Below are 22208 nucleotides of genomic sequence, written 5' to 3'. Positions count from 1 at the left end.
CCTTCAGGCTCTGTGGGTACAAGAGTGAGGCCACAAACCCGCTGGGAATTCAAGTCTCTTGTTGGTGTGGCCATGTGACTCAGGCCCCTGGAGTCATGGCTTATTTTTCTCTGTTGTGTGCTGTCTGTTTTGATGGCGAGAAACAAAATGTTCACCTTTTTCTCTCTCCATTTGCTTTTTGGCATATATTCACCCCAAATATTCCATCATTGCCTTTGACATTGTCAAAGCGTGTCACGCCGGGTCTGCTCGGCCGCCCCCCACCTCTCCTCCCCTTACTATCATTCCCGTATAGATTGCATCCATCAACCTTGACGTTCCCGTTACAAGAACCATCCCACAAGGTTTCACTTATACCCATTAGGTTCTAATCACCATAATCTAATATCATTTCTGATACATCCTGTTCATTTCCCATACACCTTCATTTGTAGACAGATGCTTAAGTACACTTACAGTCCTGCCTGCACTTTTTTCATCCATGTGTTTCCAATGCTTTCCAATTAAAAATAAATAAATTAGGAAACAGCATAGATTTTTTCTTTGCTTTAAGCATAAGATTTCTCTCTGACAAACCAAGTCAGTTTTGACTCCGAAGGAGATACCAGTCTTCTTTAATGGAAACTGTTAATTTGTTTTCTTACAGCCTTTCTATCACTCACGGGTGTTCATCTGTCTTGTCTTCTCCCCCCGCCGCGGAAGCCGGGCAGTGTTTATTTCAAGCAGGGTGTTATTGAAAGACAGATGTTTGTAGGGACTGCTCAGGCCTCACACCTGGAATGCTAAAAAGCTTTCAAGCAGATCTGTTCGATTGAAAAATGTCCCTTTCTCTAATGGAGGGGGGACTAGGAGGGAAGTGGTACCCTATCAGAGAGCCTTCCCGTCTGCACTGCCCACCTGGTCATGAACCCTCGAGTCTGACAGCACATCCGGACTCCTCAGATGATGCTCCCGACTCCACAGAATGGCCTGCTGTGATGAGCAAGCATCAGGCCCTCCATTGGAGACCCTCCTCCTTCTCCTCAGCCTGCTCTTTTCACCTTTACCTCTCAGATGTTCTGTGGTTAAAGGCATGGCCGTTCACTCCGTTCCCCCCTCCCCTTTCTCAGTAGCATACTCAGTTACAGTCATTATTGTCCTCCTCTACTTTGTTTTTAATGGGGGGGTGGGGGGGACCACCCTTCTTGGTTTCAAGGTCCTTCTATTTTGCATGCCTCTTCTTTCCAGAACGTTCCAGTTTGGTGTGAGGTTAGACTGTGCAAAATACAGCTTGAAAGAAAGGAGAAAAAGAGAAAGGGGCTTGTCAAAATGCATTTGTTAGATCACGTTTTAAATGAAGTACAATTGAAGGTAGTTTTTGTCCAAAGAAAGGAAAAACCCCTGCAAATCCGCTGAGCTCCCCGAGAGCGCGCCTCCTTTGTCGTCGCCCTGACATTGAAGTGTAATTTTTCATGGTTATTTGGACTGGAAAATGGGGGAGGGGGGAGGGGAGAGATGGGCCTGCGATTATTTCCCATAAATGACAACACGATCACATCACGCTCCGCTACAAACATGCTCGGGGAATTTGCCTTTTTCACATTTCATGTGTGAAAGTAACAGCAACCATCCTGGCTCGGTGCAAACGCAGAGGCCTAATCCCTCTGAATTCCATTTCCTTCAGCGCTGGGACCAAGCTGTGCTCCTTGTTCAGTGTGGATTGCGACACCGTCGCAGGGTCCAGTCTGTATTTTACAAACTGGAGCACACATCTTTCAGTTCCTGAAAAAAAATCCTGTGAACAGCCACCAGGCGAGTCAGCGACATCTTCCGTTCCCTTGTGCTTTGTTGCCTCACGTTCGCTTTTATCCTTTCTGCGGTTCTGCAGGGGGCAGCCCAGGTGCTTTGCTAAGAACACAGATAAATGGAACTTGTTGCAACGTTGGCTCGAGGCGTCTCCGCCCTTTTTCTCCTCTCTTGACCCCCACCCACCCCCTTAATTCTAGCTCCATTTTGACAAACTGTTCAAATGACCAAGTGGCCTTGCCCGGAAGAGGAAAAATGGCAGGACCGGTCCCTCGCCACACAAGGGCAGCACTTTTCACTCCGCGCGCCGAGCACTCACGGCCCAAGGAGACTTCTCTCCCGGAGGCCTACACAGGCGGCCGCTGTGGAGCCAGAAAACACTCTCTGCTGGCAGTGCTCACGTTAGAGGTGAAGTCCCGCCAAAGGCAAATGGAGGGGCTCTCCCGGGAGTGTGTTCCTGTCCGGCCTCCGGGCTTTGCAGCAGGGGCTGGGCGCGCACTGCAGCCTTCCCAGGCTCCCCTTGCCACACAGTCCCCATTTTTCTTGTTTCTATAAACAGTGGCAAGATCTTCAAATATACAAAAGCATAAATGGTCTCTATTCTCCAATTAGTCATTTTAATAATACCCGGAGTTGCCTTCAGAATGTTGATTCTTTTAGCCTGGTGCCAATGCCAGGGGTGGGGGACGGGAAGAAGGTGGGGGTGGGGGTGGGGGCGGCCAGGAGGCCAGTTCCTTCAGTGTCGGGCTTTCCTGCAGCCTTGCTCGGCAGCCCCGTGGGAAGCTGGCAGGCCGCCACCACCCTTCAGGCCGTGTCCAGAGGCTCCAGGCGCCGCTGCCCAGGTGTAGTTGGTAAAGGAACACCTAGTGGTGAAAGGAATTCTTGTGGTAAGGCGATCACTTAAAGAATCCAGGTGAAAAAAACTCATTATTGGAGGAAGGGAGTGTCTGATCTCCTACTGTCCTCCTCTTCCCCTCCTGCTCTCGACCTCTGACCTCTCAGAGGACTGACAGCCATTTTTTATAAATGCCATCTTAAAACAAGTGGGGAGCAGTTTGGCCACATTTATTATTATTTTTTACAGAAGACTGCCCGGATGGGAACATTCCCTGCAGAGCCCCCAGCAGAGCCTGACCTCACGCCAGCTGGTAGAGAGGGTCCTACAGGACGACCAGCCTGGCAGTGCGCGCAGATGGCCGAGAAAATGGAAAATGCCCAAGACAAGGGGGACCTGGAAGAGAGACCCCCTCTGCCCTGCCCTGGTCTCTGTCCCTTAGACCCAGAGGCAGGGGTCCCACTGGAGAGGGTTTAGAGCGAGGCCTGACAAGCGGAGTGCAGGAGGCCAGTGTGCCGGCATCCACGGGAGGGCGTGCTTTTCCTGGAATGCCTTGGGCTCTGCTGGTGCAACGCACTTCCAAGGCCCGCACTGGGGAAGGTGGGAATAAATGAGTGCGCCAGGCTTGGAGCCCTGCCTGCTCCCCCTCCCCCCGACCCCTACCATCATCCTTCACCCCTTTAAGGCTGCCTGCCTAGACTATAATAAGTTGTATCTCTAAGTGTCCACTCACCAGTGTGGATTTGGATCTGGGCTCTTTGTCTTGGGATTTGGCATTAATCTATACCTTATTAAGATGTAGAAAACAGAGTTTGCCAGCAACTAAAAATAATATTCAGATGATTACCCACAGAGAAGTTCCAGATAGATCTGTAAGTTCCTAATGCCACATACATGCACGAAAACATGTAGGCACCTTTACCAACATGCTAAGCGTAAGGTGTGTTAAGAGAATAATTTACGTCTGAGGTAAGCAAAATCGCCTTGAATTTTTTAAGTGAGAATTTCTGGGGCTGGATGTTGTCCATCCAGAAAACTGAATCGCTCCAAGCCACCTCTCAGGCAGCTGCCAGCCACACTATCGGCTGGAAAGACACGCCCCCCCTCCCCCCGCAACCCCCCCTCCCCCCGCCAGTTGAAAAAACCATGGAATGGAGTGAACATTTGGGAAAGTGTGCAGAGGAGGTCACTGCACCCTCGCCTGCCGTCACTGTGCAGTTGGGACGTAGCCCAAGGCAGAGGGAGAGCACCTGTGGGTACAGCCACAGCATTACCACCCTTCACCCCTTCCTCCCGGGCCGGAGAGCGCAGACAAGACTAGAGCCGAGGAGTGGGAGCAGCAGGGCTGCTTTTATATCGTGGGTTTGATTTGTCCTGTATTTACAAAATAGAGCATGTGGATTCTGTAGCATATTACAACCATCAGAGGTCTCCTAAGGGTAACAGAGTCCGTGAGGGTTGGGCATGCTGGAGTTTTGGCCCCGTTTTCCAGTTGTGCCAGCCAATGCCTCAGGACAACCGATTGGCCAAGGGGTGCCCTTCCCTGAGGCTGTAGCCACAGAGCCCAGCGCCTGCACAGGAGTTACAGAAACAAGGGGGCAAGACACAGTCTCGGAGTTCATCCTGCTGCCCACTGCAGAGACCCCGAACAGGGCGGCCGCTACCCTCCGTGTCGCTCCTGCTGGTCACGATGTGCCCGGCCTTTCCCGCCTGCTTGGGTGGTTGTCCTTGGTTAATTAGGTTGGAAATGGAGAAAGGAAAAGCTTTAACCCTATCTTAAAAGTAAGCCGGTTGGTTATTTTGTTTTTCAAAGAAGAGGTCCTATATACAATTAAAACTTGTTTCTGGTAAACCTCATTCCAGGAAAGATGAGCTTTTAACAAAAGGCTTTTGACAGCTGCAGGCTATTTCATTTTTTTTAATGCCGAATGAAAAATCAATACATTTTTCTGGGTTATACATATTCAGAACAGGCCTGATATTTCCATTATAATGGAAAGTGGGTGTCTGTGCACATCTCGCCTGTCAGAGCTGCGCCACGCATTTTCCAAGCCACTGCTAAATATTTCAAACCTGATTTGATTGTGGTTCATGACAGCTAATGTTTCTCAGCTCTTGAGCCTGCCGACAGGCAAACGCACTTTATTTCAACCCCACCCCCAACCTCGCTCCCCCCCAAAGAAAAAGGAAAGAACAATTTCATTCTTCAGGGATCCAGACTGGTGTATTATTTAAGAAACGCGATCGCCTGAGAGCTTTGGGTACAGACACTCTGATAGAAGAATTTCCAAATTTCTTTCACATCGAGGCATTAAGGGGCTTTGTCAGGTTTGGGGGAAGGTTTGAATTAATCTACATTATCCTGTTAAGAGTTCGGAACAGAGGGACTAGTCTTAGTCATTGATTGACTCCCCCTCCTTCAAGTCTGTAAGCGATTTGTAAATACACCCAGAGGACATGGCACTCGGCCCCAGCTATTGGATGAATGGTATCATTTTCTTAGCAACTGGCGAGTTTTCTTGGGTAACACATTCAGGGAGTGTGCGCAGTGGGGTGCGTGCTGGCTTTCTGGCTTCCTGATGATGCTACCTCTATTTTTGCTTCTGCCTGGTGCTCCTTCCCAAAACCGCTTTCCAGGTTGTTCAAGAAATGCTTGCACATCTCCACGGGGTCGCCAGTCGGCACACCCACCTCCTTTGGGAGCAGAGAGAATTCACCACCGATCGGAAATCATGAGCTCATCTTCAACAGCATGCCAGCGTTGTTAAGAGAACAGTTTGCATTTGTGGTCAGCAAAACCTTGAGTGAAGGGAAATTTTCTGGACCTGTGGTATCATCACCCCAACACCTTTGCTGCCCTAGCAACCCTCCCCTTTTAGAATGTATTTTACCTGCTGAGATTCGTACACCTGAGGGCTCTGCCTTAACCGGGAGACATGAGTGACGTGAGCAGGTTGGGTTTGGCTCCAGTGCTGTCTGGGAGAAGCAGTTGTAAAAAGGAGGTGGTGATGGAGATAGATTTTTTTAAAGGCCTTCAGCCAGTTTTGCATGTAAGTTGAAGGGACACCAGGAAGACCTCACAGTTATTCAAGATTTGTTTCTGTTTCCCCAGCCCTTCAGCATAAAAATACATCCAAGCAGGGGGGTGGAGGGGGCTAGTTTGAGGGCTACTGTGGGGTGTAGCCATCCAAGCAGCTTCTGCGGGGGTCTTAAAGGAACCTCCTCTGTCTGGAATGCACTGGCCTGCTGCCTCCTGCCAAGAGCAGGCCGGGCAGAGGGAGCCGAGATGACCTTCTCACCCCGGGCCTGGCTGAGCCCTTGGAGAGCATTCCTGCTGCATTCTGGTTGGGTTCTGAATATTATTAAACTCTTTAGGGAAAAGATGGTTTTGACTTGTCTATTTCAGTGTAAAAATGGCTTGGTGACTGTCGCATGGGTTGTTGAAGAAACAACTTTGACTTCTGAAGGAAAGACAGGATTTTCCAGATAAAACCAGATTGTCAGTCCATCAGGTCTTTACTTGTTCCCACCATCTGTCAGTAGCTGATATTATAGAAACAGTATTGACTTCTGTCATGACCCTGGCCATTTGCCACTGACTTCATGGGGGGAAAATGCAATCTTGATCTGTGGGGAGAAACCTCCTCTAGGCTTGGCTGTGCCAGCATGGGTATCAGATACGCATTCCTGAAAGGAACAGGCCAGATAAGCAGCCTGGGAGCTCTGAGTGTGGCCACAGCTCTCTGTGTCAGAGCCAGATGCCATCACATTCCTGGTTCCCACATGTTTCCAGAGCAGGGAGACCAGGCCCCTCCCAGGGTGCCCGAGGCCTGGGTCTTAGTGAGTGAGGTTGCCTTAGGCTTTTGAGGGCAATAAAACATACCCTGCCTGCAAAGCATTGTGAGCCCAAGCCGTCCAGACGAATTCATAGTTTGCATCACTGTTTTTTAATCATTTCTCTACCTTTATTGGTATTCAGAGCTCACCGTTTTCTGGTTACTGACAGCCTGGGCTTTCATCCATTTTAAAGAGCTATTTTCCTCTTGTTGTTGTTGATGATGGTATAAAGACAGATGGTGTAACTGCTTATGAATGTCCTATTTTATTTCCCCAGGACCAGACAGTTCACTCGTATATTACTTCCACATGCTCAGGTTAGGCGGCCCAGACAGTGTCTGCCTCCTGCAGCTAGCTGCCCTTCTAGGCCTGGCCATGCAGAGGGCGACACCTGTAGGGCACAGGTGGAACTGCAAGGAGCTCCTGAGGCCTGGCTGACTGGGACCTGGTTTTTTGGCTGGAGCTGAGGACACTGCTCCCTTGTAAAGGCAGATGGCTTGTCCAGGAGTCCCTTAGGCATTTCTTCTTCCACCAAGCGTATAATAGTCTTTTAGTGAATGACACACAAATGATATTAAATCCAGGAACTCGAAAAGAAGACTTGATTTTTAAATCTTAAAAGGGAGGGGGAAGAAAGAGAAGCAAATCAGCACCTGGATTAGCCTCATTGAGACTCAGCTGCCTTCGAGTTTCTGCTTGGAGTAGTGTGGGGAGGGAAGAAAACAAAAGCCCAAGTAGCTCAAGAGAGCAGGGGCTCCAGGAATAGTCACAGAGCACCGTGTGGTTCCCTGCTCACTGCATCAGTGATGTGCTTGTTCTTCAGTCTGTCTTCTGAATAGATACGGTCACTCTGGCACTGACCCCAGTACTTTGGGCTTTTCCAAAAATGAGTTCTTAACTCCGCTCAGTGGCCCAGGAGAGAGGCGCTGGCCTTGGACACGGCCCCCCTGTGGGCAGATTCCTTTTCTCTTCCGCAAAGCAGCACCTTCAAACACTGTTCACACCACGTCAGGCGTTCTCCACTTTGGTGGTGTCAGACTGTCCCCATCTAAGGTGATAGTGTATGTGTGTGTGTGTGTGTGTGTGTGTGTGTGTGTGTGTGTGTCTGGAGAGCAGAGGCCATCGAGCCATCTCTTTGCATAATCTAATTAATCAAATGTACCAGTACCACAGTTATTTTGTATCACCAGATGTAAGGGCAAATGAGTAGATTTTAAGAGACCTAGCTGCGTTGGGTAGACCCAGCTTAGTAATATCAATGGGCTAAATGCTAGCATCACCATTCAAAGATGGATTTTACCATTATAGTGCCGAACAATTTTATCAAATGCCTAAAAATATGCATTGAACATCCTGCCTGAAGATAATTAAGATGGTAAATATATTATACCATGTAACTTGCTTGTTTTTGCTCTACTAGCACCTGTGTGTGAGAGTGTGTGTTTCTCTACTTAATGAAGTATAGTGTTAACGTGGCTCTGTATATCTGATTGACTTCAAACCATGGTTGCTTGATTTTTCTCTATTTGAACTAAGTGTCGGTATGAGGAGAAGATGTTAACTTTATGATACAGTAAGGAAAAAGGAGATGTAGAAATTATACATGGAGTCCTCTTAGTTGGAGATGAAAATCATTAGTATCTTATTTCATCCGCGTTCCCTGTGACTGCCTCATAAGTCCCCTGTTGGAAGTAATGAAGAAAGAATGTTCCTTGACCCCTAGTTCAGTTTCCAGTCCTTAGACTTCCGTTGTCTCTTCAGGAAGAATTAGGAAGATCTGACTCCAAATAGATACTTCTTCCCTCAAGTGTTTGATAAACTCTCTGAGGTCAGTTTACTCTGAACGCCTTTGACTTCCATCGTGAGATAAAATGTAGAAGCTATTTTCTGGAGGGTTGGAGAGTATTACACCTTGCAATATTGAAAAGTGGAGTTGCAGTTGGAGGGATGGACCTAGGGTGACACTGGACAGAGCCCCAAATCCACAATCCTAGATTGGACCCTAATACCATGTCCCTGTGGGTGTGGTCTGGTACCGACCTCAGGGGATGGACATGGGCAGCCAGGAGCTTACGGGCCGGTACCCAGGCAGTTGTGCTCTTCAAAGTGCCCTACGTGTCGGCATTACCTGCCGTGGTTTGTCAGCCTCATTCGTCCACTAGCCCATTCCCAGTGAGTGTGTTGGATAGCAATCCAAAGGGCCAGGAGAATGAGAGGGACATGTCTCCCCCGCCTCCCCCAGCACCTGGAGTGTCTTATCCTCTTCCCCACATGGGCAAGTGGCATTTTACTTCATGATTAACCTGCTGTTGGAAATGACCATTCCTCTACCTTCACTAAAGCATTATGTGTTGAGCTGGAGAAAATTCCCTTGATTAGTTTTAAACCAGCGGTGGGTAACGAATGGAATAACTTCAAAAGGAAAGTGTATGATTCTATTAGTTTTTCCTCCTCCTTGCCACTGACGCCTGATGTGCCCACAGATGTCATTTCCTAGAACTCTTCACATTGATGAAATCATATGACCGATATTTTATGACTCTTCAGAGTATGAATGACTATTAAAAAAAACAACCTCCTGCCACGATCTGGCACGTGCACAGGCACCTTGAGGCCTATGAGGGGCCAATGCTTGAGTCGAGTCGCATTCAGTGCCAGGACGCACTGGGGTTGGAGCCAGGCAAGAAGCTCCTCTTTTGCACCTTCAAGTGTAAAATTTTGCATTTTCAAGTGTAAAAGACTTGCATGCAACTTTAGGAATTTGGATGGAGTTATTTCTTCAACAGGATTGGCTTTTCAATAAGAAACACTCAAACGAGGCATTCAGAACCCATCTGGAAAAACCTGTCCACATGTCCAGGGCGAGTCCCACTTGCGTGCCAGGTGGCGGGAAGGACAGCCCCACTGCTTGCCCAGGCCTCAGCGTAGCCAGTGCAGCCGGCCTCGGCCCACGGGGAGGAGAGGAGGCACGTCATCGTGTCTGTGTCTTGTGGTTGGTAATTCTTTGGAGTAGGAGCCAGGAGTCCTTCATCTTCTGTTGAGTTTTAATCATTGACATTTTTTTTTCCTTCTGTTTCAGAAGAAGCCATTGAAGATGTTGAAGGGCCCAGCGAAGCAGCTGCTGACCCAGAGGAGGTTGCCAAAGACCCGGAGAGTGGAGGCGAGAAGGACCAGAGCAAGTGGACAGGTAGTGTGTGCGGCTGCCCTGGAGCCCCGTGCTCCTCCCGGGATGGGGGAGGCTGCCTGGCAGGGAGCAGATGCATCCTTCAATCCCCCCGGAAACCTTGGCTCTGCGCACGTTGGAGAATTCTGGTTTTGCTTTTTTGAGTGGTCACCTTCCTTCTCCTTCTATTCTGTTTTATTAAGGAACTTGTAAAGGTTTTATAAATGGCCCCCAGACCATCTCGTTTACTAGCATCCAGGGGCCTGGCTGTGTTGGGGGCTTCCGTGTTTGTGAGGTCACATTTTTCAGCAGCCCCTCCCTGTTGTTGGCCCTGGATGTGGTTCTTTCTCTGGTTAAGATCGAGGCCCCTATCCCACCTGCTCCATGCCCAGCAGAGAGATTTGCCATGTGGAACCTGATCAGGGTCACCCCAGTCTTGTAAGGAGTCTGTGGTGAAGGGTGGGCTTTGCCCTGCATTTGGGGGCCTGGGTAGGATTCATGTGCCCTACCCTGTTCCCCAGCATGAGCACCCACACCTGGAAATGCACCCAGAGGGGAGACAGGCAGTGCAGCCAGGCAAGAGGCCATCTTACCAAGAGCAGAAGAAATGGAAGAAGTCAGGAAAGGAAGTGCTATTTCTGGAAAAGCTGGCGTTGAGAAAAGGGAACTGGTCATCTCTCATAATGACCGGATTCCTGTACTAAGAGCAGAGACTAAGAAGAAAAGCTTAGGGTTTCTGAGGAGCAAAATCATTTCTGAGAAGACTTATCGGGACAGATAAGTCTCCCAGAAACCACCACAATAATTAGAAGAAATGATATGACAAGCAGCAGAAATTATTGTGCTAAGTCTTACTGCTCCCCATTATTAATATTGTAATATTCAGGATTTTTTTTTTTTTTTTTTAGAAAATATTTACCTTCTGGAGTCTGTATTGGTTGGGCCTTTGTTACTTTTCCAGGCATGACTGTTCTTAAATCATGTTCAGTGTTGGCCTCCACTCTTTAAACAAGATACAGAATCTTGGAGAGAGGCCAGAGGACAGCAATGAAAATGACTGAAGGCTGAGAAATACTGCCTCTGGGAAGAGGCTGAAGAAATCAGGGCTATTCCACCTGGAAGAGAGAAACTCGAGAGGGAGATAACAGCTTCCAAAGACAGGGAGGGATGCTGAGAGCGTGGACGGCGCAGTAGGCGGACTTTACATCCACGCTGCATGTTGTCCCCTTGGAACTGGGCTCTGGGGTGTCCAGGGCCTGAGCTCGAGATAGCGCTGAGGGCCAAGTGTCAGCACCTTGGGGAGGGTTATAAGAACAGGAAGTAGGGTATGGACGTCTGTGCTCAGAGGCCCTGAGTGTCGGGGAAGGATCATCCTGTGTGGCTTCGCATGGACCAAGACCCCAGTTTTTGCTGTACTATTAAAGCATGATCTAGACCAGCGGTTCTCAACCTGTGGGTCGCGACCCCTTTGGCGGTCGAACGACCCTTTCACAGGGGTCGCCTAAGACCATCCTGCATATCAGATATTTACATTACGATCCATAACAGTAGCAACATTACAGTTATGAAGCAGCAACGAAAATAATTTTATGGTTGGGTCACAACATGAGGAACTGTATTTAAAGGGCCAGAAGGTTGAGAACCACTGATCTAAACAGACTTTGCAAACAGATAGCAGTTAAACATATCTGCCCGGGGAAGAGGATTTCACAAACTCAGTTTGAAGACTGAGTAACCTTTCAGACGATCTGTCCTTTGTTTTCATGATTTGGGTGCCTGGTTTCAGATCCTGGCTCTGCCACTTACCAGCTCTGTGGCTTTGCTCCAGGTACCTTACCCTTCCCAGGCCTCAGTTTCCTCAGATGAGATGGTGATTAAAAACGGGACCCAATTCCACAGGATAGCTGTGTAGATTATTTGAATATGGGAGTCTCAGAGCAGTGCCTCACATATAGTAAGCTCTATAATAGGAAGGTTTTTGGTGTTGTTTTTAAGTTTAATTAAATAAGATTGGGAGAACTAGTCGCAGTTTCTCTTCCAGGCCTCCCATAGGAACGTGAAAGGCGCTAGGCAGCCTGTGGCTTCTGGGGATGTTGAGAAGCTGGGAGGGAACAGTATATAAGGATGTAGTGAGATCATGCAAATGGTCGTTGGTGAATAGTTTCCTGCATTCTGTATGCTAAGGACACTAAGAAAACAACAAGAAGTAATTGCCACTTACAAAGCACCTACTGTGTGCCAGACCCTTTGCAGAGTTCTTTGTATATGTTTCTCTAATCCAGGGGTGGGGAACCTTTTTTCTGCCAAGGGCCATTTGAATACTTATAACATCATTCAAGGGCCATACAAAATTATAAACTTAAAAATTAGCCTGCTATAGTTGATCAAACATTTAATTAACTCTTCCCTAATGCCTTGGCAGGGCCTGACCAAATGATTTCATAGGCCTTATATGACCCACAGGCTGGACATTCCCCCCCTGCTTACACCAGTTCAGGGTAAGCTTGATTGAGGGTGGTTCATTTGAATCACATTCAGGGTGTTTGTGATGCAGTGGAAGTGTGCCTTCACAATGCTATGGACACGCTAGGGAGCCCAGAGCCTCCTAGAAGACTCAAATCGAGCACCGTAAAAATGAACGTCTTTAATAAGACTCCATTTTCTTGTTCGTTCATTCATTCATACAACAGGCTACCCTTTATCTCCAAAACATGGAGACGATCCAGGCAAAGAGAATGAATGAGTAACTCAGAGGTGCACCTTGTCAGTTGCACAGCAGTAAAGAGAGAAGGGAAAATTTTGTCCCAACTCCTGCAAATGATCCTCTTTTGACCTGGAGCATAATTTTGTCTCTATTGTCTCAGTGTGTAATGACAGGCTTTATTAAAGGACTTGGTCGAGTTGATCTTGGGATCGATGTGGGGGCCAGCCACCTCTTCTGAGCTTGCTTTGGGATCTTCAGCATTTTATGAAAAATGTCTGCGTTTGTTCCGTTTACTCCCTAAATTGAGCTGTTCCTATCTGATTAACTGTGATGGGGAGTGCTTCCTCCTGGCAAGTAAATAAATAGTGATTTCACAATTTGTACTGCTGATTAGTGGCTGCTCATGATGCAGATTAATAATATTTCAAATGGGCCTGGCTAATTGGCATTTTCTCAGCTACTGATTATGTAGTTTGGGGGGTTTGTGCAGGCATCGGTAATCTTTACTAACATTTTTTAGTTGGCTAGTTTCACATTGCAATGGGACTCCTCGTTTGCTTTTTGGTGTCTCTTAGTGGCCCTCTCTGGGCTTCTTGTATTTAGCAGGTCTTTTTCCTCGAGTGGCAGGAAGACAAGCAAGGTAGTGGTTTGAATCGCGGCAGCATCAGTCCCCCACGGTCAGTGGCTGGGTCTCTGCCCACATGCTGGACACTGGGTAGAGTTCCACTGATCCACATTCTGTGAGGTTAGAGGCCTCGGCTCCAGTACTGGAACACTCCAGGGGGATTTCGGGACCACCCACCGCCATGAGAACGCTCTTACTGAGACCAGTGCTGCCCATGGAACTTTCTGTGCTGGCAGGAATGCCCTGTGTCTACACTGGACAGTACAGTAGCCACTAGGCACGGATGGCTGCTGAGCACCTGGAAGGTGGCTAGTACCCATAAGAAACTGAATTTTAAAATTTTATTTAAATTTAATGAAATTAAATGTAAATAGCCGTGTTTGGCTGGTGGCGAGTCCAGCTATAGATGACAACCCCGAAAGAGTGCAGGCAGGTGTGACTTTGGGGTTATCATGAGGCTACATTAGCTCTAACCCTGCCAGGCACCGCTGGAGTGTTCACACCTGTCGTTCCCCGCAGGCCTGCCCTGAATGGCTCACAAGGACACAGGTGTGCTGTCCCCACAGCCCTTGGTTGGCCGGGTGGGGCAGGGGGGCTGCTGGGGCTGCGTCACTTGCAACTTTATCTGTTTTACCAATTTACCACCCTTTTCTGTGTGTGCCATGAGGTGAAAAAGAGTTGGGAAGCATTACTTGATATAGATTCTATACATTATGTCATTGATTCTCACCCCCCACTCCATGAAACAGATACAGTAAGTAACCAGCCCCCTCTACCCGCCATTTCGCAGGTGAGTAAACTGAGTCCTGGAGCTCAAACAAGTGGCCCAAGGGCATGCGGACAGGCCCAGATCTGCACACTGGCTCTGCCACTTACTCTGCCTTGGGTGCAGCCCACACCCTCCCCGGTGTGCGCAGCACCTCCCAGAATGGCACAGCTGATCGTCTGGTCTAGTCTTCACTTCCTCCGAAGCGTGAGGAAGGAGCAGCTCTCTCCTCAGTTGTATAGAGGCAGCAGGGTCCCCACAGCCCCTGCGCGTTCCAGTTGAGTGAGCCTCGTATAAATCAGAGCTGTGCTCGTTCTGAGAGCACAGGCCAAGGGGCGGAACTCCCTAGATTTGGAGCCATGAAGAGAACAACCTTGGTCAAGGGGCTTGGCCTCCTGGCTTCCATGGTGGCGAGTGCTGGCACATGGACACGCCCTTGTGAACACTCAGGGTCACATCTCCTCGGGGCTTGTGGGCCGGCAGAGGGTGGGCGCAGGGAGGTCCCGTGAAACAAAGCCTCGCCCCTAATGCACAGTCGTTTCCACCGTCCAACTCTGTGGTTTTGTTGTGAAATGTGAGAGTGGTCCCTTGTTCTCTTTAGCATGTGGATTTGAAAGTGTGTCTTCTAGATTGAAGAGCCCCCAGTGTCAGCCACTGAACAATAATTAATGCAGTGACTGTTCAGTCAATCATTAATTGCTATAAATTAAGTGATATACAATTAATGTGATGCTTTATCACCAATAATTAGGGGAAAAATTGAACTCTTGGCAAAGAATCACAGCAAGATGGTTATTTAAATCCTGAGCCGCTATGGTTTCCGGCAACAGAGCACTAAGCCGGGTCTAGTTAAGCTAATTTGAGACAAGATGAGTAGGGGTGTTGGCGCTTTAAAAACAAACAAAATGGGGGGAACAGCCCAACTTACACTAACACCGTGATAATGCTTCAGAAACCCCTAAATGATGCCCCTGCTTATATTTTTGTAGCATTTTGAGTTAGAATTGTGGTTGGAGTGCTGTTTTTCTAGGAGAATGCCTCGAAGGGTTTTTTAAACCCATGATGCTCACCTAACACAGAGCAATTAGTGCAGCAGAGCGTCCCTGATTGGAATCTGTGGAAGGTTGCTATTAAAGGAGGTATTAATGGGCTGGCAAGGTCTGGGCGACTGTTGGGAGAAGTGTGTTTATGGAAGATGGTGCTGGCAGGCATGATTTCAATTGGATTTGACATGTTTAACATAAATGTATAGTGTACTGCTCTCACTGTATCTGAGTAATTCCTGCAGACCCAATGCCTTTCTAATTACTGAAGTTGAAAAAAAGCAGGTCAGGCACATCCTGATGCAAATCTGTTCCCAGCCCTGCCCCTATTCTCCCTGTTGTTCACAGCTTTGTGTAAAAGGGATGCCATTGTATGGGGAACAGTGCCTGAAAGGTAATCTGTGACAGAGAATGGAAAGGGACTAAAAAATATACTTAAGAAATTGAATCCATAAGGACAAAAGAAAGTATGTACTGAGAGGAAGTGTTACGTGTTAGCAAAACTGCTGGGCTACTAGTCAAAAGCCCAGGGCTCGGGCTCTGACTCTACCATGAAGATTTGCTGCATGACCTTAGATCTCTGGCCTCAGTTTCCAAATCTGGAAAATGTAGTTTGGGCTAAATGGTTTCTTGCCGTTCTGGAGCTCCTTAGAAGTATAATTAGAGGAGAGACGGTGAACAGTAGTGTGGAATCTTAGAGAATATTAATGTGTAAAGTCAGGATGCTGGTAGCTTGGAAGGATTCCCCTACCTGGCTGGTTGAGAGGGTGTGGCTCAGGAGGCTGGGGAGAGTCCAGACAGGCCCCTGAGGCTCTTTCCATGGAGGCCAGATTGTTCCACGCCGCCCTTGGTGGACCTCAGAGCTCCACATTCTGTCACCTGGACTGCATTACTGGGACCCATCAGGCTGTTTTCAGAGCTGAGTGGGATGAGGATGTCAATGGAGACATCCTTGAAGACTCATGTCGGTGCCTTTGAGTGGCTGCCATATCCCAGCCTGATGTTTGCTGGAAACCAGGCCGTTTACCACCATCAGCCTCTACAGAAATCCTTCTGGCCTAACTGCATCCTTGGGACACTTGGTCCCGTTTCTCCACCTCACCCAGAAGTAGATGTGCCTCTGCAGTAGGGTGCGTGCGAGGGAAAAGGGAATGCTGGGAGCCTGCCTTGCATGGCCCCTTGGCGGTTCACGCTCTTGCCAACGGAAACTGTTTTTGGTTTTACATTTTTGCACACAGACTGGAATTGTGCGGCTATGTCAGCTTTTCCAGAGTCCACTTGTCCCCTCCCCGCCCTCTTTTTTATTTCCCAGGCCACTTTCAGTATAACTTGGATGCTTAAAGTCACTGTAGGCAGAATTCTCTCACAATTGAAAACAAACCATTTGAACTATTTTTATGTTGGGAAGCAAAAATAGATCTAGGGTGTGGTACATATCTGGACTTGCCTGAATTCCAGTAATTCAGAGGTCCTGGCTCGGAGGATTTGTGTGCTAAGTCATGAGAGATAAGGGACGACATCTACTGCGCAAATGTTTTTGTGCAGATATCTAAGGCAGATACAGGATGTACAAAAAAGTAAGGAACGCACTTTCTAGAAGGGGCATCGTATGTAATTACATAGCTATGCTACAGTGTCATGAGATTTATCATCATGGTATAAATAAAAGGCTGTGAAAATGTAGATTAGGGAGCAAATAATTTTTCATCACTATAGAAAATACCTTACAGATTTGCATATTGTTCTTGAAAAGGGGCCATGTTAATCTCTCTCACTTTCAGTTTGAGCTTTGGTGCTGATGGGGGAGGCACCTCTATTATTAGAATCATGGTCATGATTTTTAAAAAATACCATGGTGCCTTTCTCACGGAATATCAGCACACCTATGTGAGACCTGCACATTCTTCCTGGTCCAACAGGACCTTTCTCTTGAGGCTGGAGAACCAAGGCTCAGATATGGGAACTCCTGGGTGTCGGATTTGTGATCAAATCGCAATTTACCTTCTGGGTCAGCCATATATTCCCCAGATTATAAAGCGAAAGGACATATAACATAGTCCCTTTCTCTTATTGTAGGAAAATTGGAGAAAACATGGAAGTCCTGTTTCTCTAGTTGTCAGACAGAATTGTAGCTCTTAATGATAGGGGCTATGTGGCATTAATCTTTTTTTAAAAAAAATAACACTTTAATTTTTTTAGAGCAGTTTTAGGTTTACAACGAAATTGAGGGAGGTAGAGATTTCCCATTACCCTTTCTTCCCCCACACATGCACAGCCTCCCCCATTATCACCTTCACTCACCAGATGGTGCATTTTTATAAATGGTGACCCTACAGGGACACATTGTTATCCCCCTAAGTCCATAGTGTACCTCAGAGCTCACTCTTGGGGGGTACACATGTGGGTTGGGACACATGTACGATGTCATTATAGCATCACACAGTGTATTTTCACTGCTCTGCCTGTTCACCTCTCCCCAGCCGTGCATTCGTTCATTTTTGTTCTCTCTAGCACCTAGAAAGTGCTTCGTACTGTTTGAATGTTTCATTAACAGTCGGTGGGTAAAATAGCATAACCGTAAACACTTTCAAGTCCAAGTTATTCTACTTTTTGCTTTCTAGACTTCAAATCCATGGGCTAGTAGGATTATTCCATGTTGATATACAGAAAAGGCAAACCTGGGTGTCTGCTTTCTTTAAAACCAGGCCTCTCCCCTCGCTCTATCATTATGTGGCCACATGTGGACCCATATTACTTCCCATAAATACTTCTAAGAGTGAAACCATAGCAACCAGCGTGTGAGCTCTCCCCACGTGCTAGACTCTGTGGTAGGCTTCGTGTGCCTGATCTCTCCAGCTAGTCTCACAGAAACCCTGTGAGTAGACACTGATATCCCATTGACAGAGGAGGAAAGTGAGAGCTCAGTGTAGTCAAGTGAAATGCTCGAGGTCACACAGCCGGGATCTGATGAGGTTGCAGCCAGCACTGCAAACCCCTGTGCGTTGTAACTGAGCCAGGGGACTGATGCCTCTGCGTGCAGAGAACGTGACCATGGGAGAACAGCACATGAACTCGTCCATTCTTGAGGAGTCCCTGCAGGTACACCTGTGCCCGAATAGTCTCACTCCTGTCGAACCTGGACTAGCAAGAAGTCCTTGGCGGATCATGGGGAAGTTGATTTGTTTAGGGACACTGAAAACTTAAGGTCAGAGCTCTCTGTGTCTCGTCACCACGCTGGACCCAGATTTTATGTGTTTATGTTCACAAGTTCAGTTTCACTTTTAATACTTAGTAAGTTAGGAAGATAGGTTTACAGAATGGAGAAAAAACTGAAGAGTATTGTTACATTCCAGTCTCTGGGAATCTGCCCTGTGTTAGGGCTCAGAGACCCCAGTGAACCTAATTAGTGTTTGATTCGATGGGGACTGGGTGAGCTTCTGTAATTAACTTGGGCCTGGCCCCAGAATGGCCCACACTGCCCCTTGTTTTGACCTACATCTTGTACCTCTGGACTTTTTCTTCTGTCAGTTCACGTGCCTCTTGGAGAAACCTCTGGTTTTCTCCAAGTCCACGGTCGTCACAAACCTGTAATTAAGCCCGAGGGCAGTGTGATCCTGCAGACCCTGTCCGCCATGCTCACAGGACACAACCACAGCCGCCGGTGGCATCTGTACACAGCCCACGAGGCTCTGCCAGGGGAAGACAGGCTGCTTGGGGGGAGCTGACAAGAGGCCAAAGGCAAACAGGCTGATACCTCAGAGTGAGACATCAGATCTTGCCCCTTTGGTCCCCAGCTCCTGGCACAAGCTGGGCTCATGGTGGCAGCCCAATGTAGACCTTATTAAATAGACCATCAGCCGATGTTGGTCTCAATGAGGTGGTGGCTCTGTTTTGCCTGGTGGTTCATTCAGAAACCTGACACAGAGGGAGCAAGGTATCTTGAAATTGAATTGTGGGATGGCCTTTTGGGAGTTCAAATCAGTGTAGTTAAGCAGCTTTATGCATATTTCAACAAGGAATTAGTGCAACAGATTGATGCCTCTGATGTAGGGCTTAGCACTATTTTCTCCCCAAAGATGCAGAGCAGGCAGCTGGAGTCACCAGTCAGCCTGGGCCCGCCACTCCAGCTGAGGCCACTGACTGGGGCCGCAGTGGGCCCCCAGCCTGGCACGATCCCCCACGCCCAGCCTGCTGACTGTGGGCACAGGGCCTGGTGTGGCTCCCTGCATCTTCCCCAGGGCTGAAGCACAGGCTGGTGTGGCCTGCAGGTACCAAGACCTGGGAAGCCCAGCGGGATGTGCCCTCTTTTCACAGATTCTCTTGGACGCGTGGAAAAACCAAGACTTCCCTAAGCCAGGCAGTCTGTCATTGCTCTGGGTCACACTGCAGACGGGCCCGTGGAGGTTATTCCTTCTGGATTTCTTTGAACAGTGTCTGTGTTTTAGAGTGGGCAGGTTCGTGGGGGACAGCCATCTTTAATCTTTCACCACTGGCCTGAGGGAAGACCGACTCCACGCCTCGCGGGGAAGGGAGAAGCCCAGCCTCGTGTTGGTCAGGGCGTGAAGGTCACCCCACTGGGCGGGCAGTGCGTGCCTCTCTCTGCTTCCCACAAGTTCCCCGAGTCCTCTCGGAAACATCGCTAAGTGCTTGGTTGGAGGCAGAAGGAGACCCTGCATGTGTACAGGCCACGTTGGCAGCAGCTTGTTCTCTGTGTGAGGGGAGGAAGAGAATTTAGCCAGCATGCTGGCCGCTTATCAAGTGCAGTAGCTCCGCAGGAGATGCAAAGAGGAAATCCTGGCCTCTCCTCTGGGGAGGGCCTTGCGCGCGAATGCCAAGAGCAGCTCCTCTTTCAAGGACAGTATGAAGACCACGAAGTCCAACAGCACAGACGGCCTTAGGAAAAGCAGGCATTTCTGCTGTGTAGGATAGTCCGAGGCCCCGAGGAGCTGAGGGGGGCGGCTGTGGAAGGCGCACACAGCACCTTTCATTTCCTGTTATGAGCTGAAGGACCATTTTCAGATCTAGCGAGGCTTCTGTGTCTCATGTGCTGGGGTAGTTGTCCCAACTCAAACACTGAGGATGGAGCTGTATGAGTTTTTTCCTCTTTGGTCAATGGTGATAGATCAAAGATTGCTGTAAATTTCTGGGGCAGGTGGCAAGCTGGTTTACGGAACACAAGGCGATGAGAACCTCTGGCTTACGGAAAGTAGCATGAATTAATAATCATTTAATTGGCTCCTCCATTATGTTGCTGGTTTGGGAGATGGAAGTTTAGATGGAGGGGCTGTCAGTGGTACTTTAGCTAAGAGTCTGATGGTTGAGAAGTGGGGGTGGCGGCTGCCCTTGGCCTCTCTACAAGGATGAAATGTCAGGCAGCATCCCAGGCCCTCAGTGGGCTCACCTCAGGGCCCCCAGAAGGCAGAGGGCCAGCACTTTGGTGAATACCAGCTCCAAGTACCACTTCACCATGAAGACAGGAAATGCAGAAGGCATTTCCCAGCAGCTTGGATAGCTCACTGCGTCCCAGGGTCTCCCCAAGGGAGGTCTCTGGCCAAAGGGAGGCTGGCCTGCAGCGGAGAACGCCCACCATGCCAGCAGCCTGTGGTGTGTTGCATAATGAGATCTGCTCATGAAATAGAAATGAATTCTACGAGTACTTGTGGTTTTCATGGAGGGCAAGTCAATGATTAGAAAAAGTTAAAAACTGGGTACCTTAAGGTCCCATTTCTACTTTGTTTCAGTTTTTCTTCAGGTTTCTTTTTCATGAGGCAGCAGCCCCACGCCTTACCCTGCTTCAGAGTTACACAGACAAGGCGAGTGTTGGCATGAAGTCACTAGCTGGCTATGGTATTGTGCGTCTAACTCTGAAGTTTTCTGTTGCCAAAATTTCAGTGACTCGGATGTCAATTTGTTAGTGAGGATTTGAATTGGATGAGAAGTCATTCTAGGAAGAGTGGTTTTATCAGGTGAAGTTACAGTGGCTGTGTTTCTACCATCCTTGGCACTTTATAAGACCTCTAAATTATACTATTCTTACCTATTCTTTAGTGTAAGTCAGGCTTTGCTAAGCTTATTTTAATTATGCTAGGTGCTTGGAGCACAATAAAGCCCTATCTTGAAAATTGCAAACAAAACCTGCATGAATTTGGATTGACTCTCTTCCCTTCCCTACTCCCTCTAATTAGTATGTGAGGAGGAGTAGCTTTTTAAAATGAATATTTTAGAGGTTAAATACTTCCCAAACAAATGTGTTAAAAACAAAGGATATCTGGAACTTGATGTTTCTGTGCATACATGACTTTCCCTGAGGAGGCCATGCATTGATTACTGTGTTTCCCTTTGAAATGAAATTCTTTGGCCTAGAATATAGAGGAGTCTGAGAGAGTAAAATGGAGAGCCAGGACTCAGGTCTGCCTCCCAGTATTTGTCAGGTATAGTGGCCAACCCATCACAGTTTAAGGGAAAGTGGTTGATGGCTCTCGGCCTAAAAAGCCAACTTTGAATTTTCTGCCCTCCATAACAAGGACACGCCAGTCCCTTTGTGCCTCACCAGCCAGTTGGGTAAAGGCAGCCATGACTCCTAACAAGCTGAGCAAGTGTTTTTTCACTCCTTATAAAGTTTGCCTGGTGGAACCCACAGCTCACATCCTATCAGGTTTCAGCCGGGGTTTGACCCAGCATTCCGTTGTCACAAATACCCCGTTTGCCTGGCTTTATTGACTATGTGATCTATGGTGCATGCACTCACATGGGTCCTCGCCACATTTTTATCCCCTTTGAAGTGCCAGGAACCCAGCATGTTGCCTGTGGAAGGTTCATTGGGATTTAACAACATACTTTCGTATGACATAGCTGCCAAAATGGAAAAATTGCTTCAACCAGCAAAGTGAAAAAATACCACCTGGTGTTTTTCACAGTATGGATCCAAGTATCAACTTTTGCATGGACAGTTGAACAAAAATGGTAAAATATTTAATTATAATATTTTAGAATAGAACTACATGACAAACTTAGGAAATAGGAAAGTAGTCCATCATGCCATCACCCAAATGCAACATTTTCTTCTCTTATTTTTTATGTAGCTATATCATGGAATAAAGCAAATTTTACCTTATTTTTTTCCCAATGAACATTCTCAGGGACACTTCCATATTGCTTCATAGCTGTCACTTTTAATATCTTCTGTTACCCACTAGAGTGGATATAGCATTATTTACTTAACCACATTAAAAAAATCTACATTGTTCCTGGTTTATTTTGTCATTATTGGGAAAACCAGCACAGGTCATCATCCTTCAGGTCGTTTGCGTTTTTGTTGCCAGTAGAAACCCAAGTTTCCAGGTACTGTTTAAACCATGGCTGCCTCAGGGGCATCTATTTCCATTTCGCTAATGTGATGTCATAGTGGCCTTAAAGTGACCAGTCATTGATTTTGTAAATAATGTTTTTG

At 47.8% G+C, this 22208-nt stretch overlaps 1 protein-coding gene across 4 annotated transcripts in view; it reads left to right on the top strand.

Annotated features, from left to right (window-relative positions):
* ZFHX3 (zinc finger homeobox 3) overlaps positions 1-22208 on the top strand; it is a 253984-nt gene that overhangs the window by 198312 nt on the left and 33464 nt on the right. For 3 of the 4 annotated variants that reach the window (XR_011468919.1, XR_011468920.1, XM_070398744.1), the window contains exon 5: positions 9537-9644. Coding sequence is in view for 2 of the 4 variants with exons in the window: in XM_070398744.1 (XP_070254845.1) it covers positions 9537-9644 (108 nt within the window). In the remaining 2 variants the exon portion in view is untranslated. The remainder of the gene's footprint in view (positions 1-9536; positions 9645-22208) is intronic. The other variant, XM_070398745.1, reaches the window with a different exon arrangement.

The sequence above is a fragment of the Myotis yumanensis genome, unplaced genomic scaffold, assembly GCF_028538775.1.
Source record: "Myotis yumanensis isolate MYYU_CA2020_CCGP unplaced genomic scaffold, mMyoYum1.0.hap1 SCAF_18, whole genome shotgun sequence".
Classification (NCBI taxonomy): domain Eukaryota; kingdom Metazoa; phylum Chordata; class Mammalia; order Chiroptera; family Vespertilionidae; genus Myotis; species Myotis yumanensis.
The sequence above is the reverse complement of the archived record's forward strand: the minus strand, read 5'-3'. Positions and strand labels throughout refer to the sequence as shown.